The 4,943-nt window shown below is 43.7% G+C and overlaps 1 protein-coding gene across 2 annotated transcripts; it reads left to right on the top strand.

Annotated features, from left to right (window-relative positions):
• Positions 1-25: 25 nt before the first annotated feature.
• LOC125527568 (disease resistance protein RGA4-like) lies at positions 26-4,135 on the top strand (the record flags this gene model as incomplete). 2 transcript variants are annotated; one of them, XM_048692087.1, is given in 3 exon segments in its annotated part: positions 26-301; positions 1,283-3,459; positions 3,592-4,135. In XM_048692087.1, coding segments are annotated over 3 exon segments (2,470 nt in total), but the record flags the coding sequence as incomplete, so codon positions are not given.
• Positions 4,136-4,943: the final 808 nt, after the last annotated feature.

Genomic DNA, 4,943 nt, shown 5'->3' with positions numbered 1-4,943 from the left:
CGGGCCGCTGGGTGACCAAGTCTAGCCGCAGGAAGCTGAAGGTGGTCTCCGTCGTCGGATTTGGGGGCTCCGGCAAAACGGCACTGGCATGGGAGGTGTACAACTGCCCTCAAGTCGCCGAGCGATTCGGTCGCCGTGCCTGGGTGACTCTGGCGTCCAAGCACAAACACGATGTCGCTGCCAAGGAGGCGCTCTTGAGGGCCATACTTGAGGGGCTTCTCGGAGAAGAAGCACAGGAGTCCATGCCACAGAAACTCCGACAGCTCCAGCAGCATGTCAGTGTTCTTCTCCGGACAAAGAGGTGAGTGCCGATCCGAATGTTCCCAGCTATGGTACAATATTTGTATCTGTCAATTATACTCCCTCCATCCCAAATTACTTGTCTTAGATTTGTCTACATACGGATGTATCCGTCAATTATGCATTTGTAGTTTTCATACTATGCCAGTAATTTGAGTATCATCAGTATTGCTGATATTTTCCCATCAGTTTAGCCAAATCTTATACATTTAAGAATCTTTTGGCTATGGTATCATAAGTTGAATGCATCAACTATCCGCCTCAAATCAAAAACCAATGCATCAGCTAGTTAAAAGTAGTTTCATGAACTAATCAGTACGCCTAAAAATGTATAGTACATTAGCTCAACTCTAACATTCAGTTTGTATCTTGCTCCTGATTAGGCATGCACAGTACCTATTGTTTTGCAAGTGTACAAGTATCAGTTTTTCACTGGCAAAATGACTATCTAATCTCAAACCCATCAATCGTAGTGATTGACGCTGTCATTGGGCTATTTCTGGCGGCATTGGTCGCAAATGAGTTTCCCTGGAAATTAACTTCGAAATAACCTGCAAAGGGATTTACTAAAAATAGACAACTCTTAACATTTGTAGAGTTTTCAATTGGTTGTACTACAACTAATAAATTGTAAAAGCTAAAAAAAGTACGATAAGTACGAATTTTCCTGCAAATATGAGACCTACTTAGCCAATCAAGTTTTTGGTTCATTTTTTCCAGTAGAGTGCTTGCATAACAAAGATACTTGTCCTCTCAAGAATTCAGTAGGCGTAGTCACCAATAGGCAGCCATGCTTGAACGGCTCTATTGTTCTCCTGTTACCCTCATGTTGAGTAGTTGGCTTGGTAATTTGGACCAAAACAGGGGACTTTTTAGACCAAAACAGGGGACTTTTTAAACCAAAACAGGGGACTTGCTTAACTACAAAGCCAATTCCAAATGACCGGCATATTAACTTTGCATTTTTCCATTTTGCTAACAGGTGTTTAATTGTAATTGATAACATCAAGATGGAGATCTGGGACGCAATAAAACCCATCTTCCCAAATGAAACAGAGAGCAGAATACTAGTGACCACGACTGTGACCTCAGTAGCTAATGCCTGCAGCTTGCCTGATGGTTATGTTTACAGTATGAGATCTCTTAGTGCGGAACAGTCCAAGGCTTATCTAGACAAGAAGGTTTTTGTCAATGGATGCTCACCTGACTTGGAGAGGGGTTCAACTGCAATCGTGAACAGATGTGATGGTCACCCACTCGCTCTTGTTAGTGTTGCCAAAGCTTTGCAAGGTCACAAGTTGACAGGGGATCTCTGTGAAGAAATGACCCAGAACCTATGTTCTCGTATGGACGAGAACAAGAATGGTCACTTCACAAAACTAGGGCAAGTTCTTATGAATAATTACAGCAGTCTGCCTGGCAATTCTCTCAAGACCTGCTTACTATACTCAAGTGCATTCCCAAATGATCGCCCAGTAAGCAGGAAAACTCTTACTAGCCGATGGTTAGCTGAAGGATACATTGATGGTGACCAAGAGATTGCCAATAAGAAATTGGATGAGCTAATCGACAGGAATATCATTCGGCCCGTCGATCCAAGCAACAATGGGAAAGCCAAGACGTGCAAACCTCACGGTATCATGCACCAGTTCATGCTACACAAGTCCATGGCTTCGAATTTCATTGATACATCTTTTGGCGCTAAGAACCGAAGTAACTTCCGTCACCTCATTATTGAGAACGCTACAAATGGCACAGCAGGCAACAAGGGAGATGGTACCGGTCCAGCTGGCCATGACCGCCTGCACAACATCTTTTCGTCTTTCAAAAAAAAGGTTGATAATTTCTTTTCGGGATCAGCCAGCAAGCAGCTGCGCCCCAGATCTCTAACAGTCTTTGGGAGTGTAGAAGAAGCTGTTCCAGACTTGACGAGTTTTGAGCTGCTGAGGGTGTTGGATCTAAAAGAATGTAGTGTTTTGAATGAAGAACATCTGGGGCAGATATACAAGCTGCTGCATCTCAAATATCTGACACTGGGGAGCTCTGTTAGCAATCTTTCAGTTCAAATGGAAAGGCTTCATTGTTTAGAGACACTTGACTTGAGGAAGACAAAGATAGAGACACTGCCTATGGAAGTTATTACTCTGCCCCACCTTGCACACCTTTATGGAAAGATTAAGCTAAAAAAGATTAGTGGCAAGAACCTTACGGGATTCCTGCAAGGAAAAACTAATTTGCAGACTCTGGCAGGAGTTGTTGTAGACAGCAACTCTGGATTCCCGGAACTGATGGTTCATATGAAAAAACTGACAAAGGTCAAGATATGGTGTGAGATCCCTAGCACAGATAGCAATTACGCCGTACTTTCAGAGGCCATTCACAAGTTTGCTCAGGCTGGTATGGCTACTCCAGTAGGCGCCCGTTCCCTATCACTTCATTTGAATGATTTTTCCAAAGGTTTGCTTCATCACCATCAAGGTGACAGCACAATTGCAACATCAAGAAAGCGTGGTTATCTTAGCTCACTGAAACTGCAAGGCAGCCTGAATCAGTTACCTCAGTTTGTTATGGGCCTGCGTGGTCTGAAGGAGCTGTGCCTTACATATACTAATCTGAAGGGGTCTGAACTTCTAGCAGGTCTGGGCAACCTAAAGCTCTTGGTTTGTCTCAAACTGGTTGAAGTCGATCTCGCCGATTTAAATATAGACATTGGGGATTTCCCAAGCCTGCAACGGCTTTGCCTTGTGGTCGAAAAACCCAGATTCCCTATAATTGAGCATGGAGCTTTGCCGCGTCTTGTTTCACTCCAGTGGCTCTGTAAAGATCTAGTGGGTCTTTCTGATGACCTAAAAGTGGAATCATTTGAAGCTCTTGAGGAAGTCGCTCTGGATTCTATGCTCAATCAACAAACCATACAGCTCTGGGAAAATGAATTGAAGAAGCACCCCAAGAGGCCAAGGGTTATCTTGCTCAAAAAGGTGGTTGATCCAACCAAAACTATGTCGGGGAAATATGTTGCCTCCCGCAAAGTCTACAACAGTTGTTACACCGACACTCCGCAAACGAGGTTGCAGAGGTCTTGTCAAGTCACAGCTCCCCACGAGCAATCTCCAACACCTCACTCTCTGTTTGATCAAGTTCAAGTTTGCAGTGGACCAGGTTTGCACCTTTCTCATATTGTTGCCGGTCGTTGTTTAGTTCTCACTAACGTTATTCATGTTCTGCATGACTGAAGAATATCATATTTCTAATTTCTGAATTCCATCTTTGTTATTTTATCAAGGGCCTCAGATGTCGAAGATACATAATTTACCACATTAGATGTGAAACTGGACTCTCTCCGTATATACATTCATCTGTCGTTGAGCAGCCCAACATGAGGGTACAATTAGTAAGGTTCGACATAAGGAGGTGCGGCGCAGGCGCCCTGTGACACCCCTCTTCTCAGGCTGTCCAGTCAATTCAGTTTGTGAATAAATCTCCACCATGCAGCTTGACAGATGCTTCTGTCGGGGTTGTGCACACCAACTGGCCAACCACTTTGCTTGCCCCATTTCTACTCATGTATTATAATGTCTCCTAAGGCTGCGTTTGGATTATCATGTTTCCTTCGGATACACCTGTAAAATATACACGCCACTGCACGTTCGTCGTTTTGTGCCGGAAATCACTCTAATCCGGTAAGATACACTTGTAAAACTGACACAACTGTATTATATTAGATTACACTCCATCCAAGGGCGGCCTAAAGAATTTGTATTCTGCACCCGAGTCTGTCGGCGGATAAATGTATTGTATCAATTTTATTGATCTTTCTAGTAAATTTACTTGGATATATTCGTTTGATGCGAAACCTGATGTCAAGTGCTTTTATTAATTCAAAAAATGCATTGCACAACTTGCAGGCAGAAGAACTACGTAGATGCGTACAGTCAGACTAGGGGAAGTGCGGGTACTTGTGTAAAATCAATATTATGGTTTGACACACAGGGTTTCACATCATGTGAATGGCTCCTAAATCTTATGACAAATCGTTGTCACGCAGACTAAATGAAGGTTTGATTACAGGGGATGCATGTAATGACGGTAGGACTGGCCACCGCGACCGCAGGCGTACGCTGACCACCTGCGCCGGCGGTGGCGGCCAACCTACAGGTTAGCCGGCTCCAACTTGACCAGGGCAGAGTACATCCTCTGTTCAGAGTTTGAAGGCAGAGTACATCCTCTGTTTTCTGGTACATCTCCATTCCTGGTTTCAAAGCATATTTCCCGCGCAAAGTGCTTTTTTTTAACAACAAAGGATGACCCGCGCGAGTGCTGACAGCTGAAACCAATCCACCACGCGCGAGCTAGTCAATCTGTAAGCATTTTTTAAGACAAATTTCGGCAAGCTTTATTCAACAGTCACAATGTTTAAAGGGCGAACAAAAGATCACTAGGTTGGCCTAAACCAAACATGGTGACCAACCCTTAGTTGTAGAGCATGCTTCGCTAAATTGCGAGCCTCGCAATTCAACCTCCTAAATTCATGAACAAAATTTAACAGATGAGTGAATACCAGTTTTTACCCTCAATTTTGACACTTTTGATACTAATCACCTCATTTAGCGAGATTTCATGCGTTTTACTTCATTTAGCAAAAG

The sequence above is a fragment of the Triticum urartu genome, unplaced genomic scaffold, assembly GCF_003073215.2.
Source record: "Triticum urartu cultivar G1812 unplaced genomic scaffold, Tu2.1 TuUngrouped_contig_4256, whole genome shotgun sequence".
NCBI lineage: Eukaryota > Viridiplantae > Streptophyta > Magnoliopsida > Poales > Poaceae > Triticum > Triticum urartu.
This window is presented reverse-complemented; position numbering and strand designations above follow the sequence as displayed.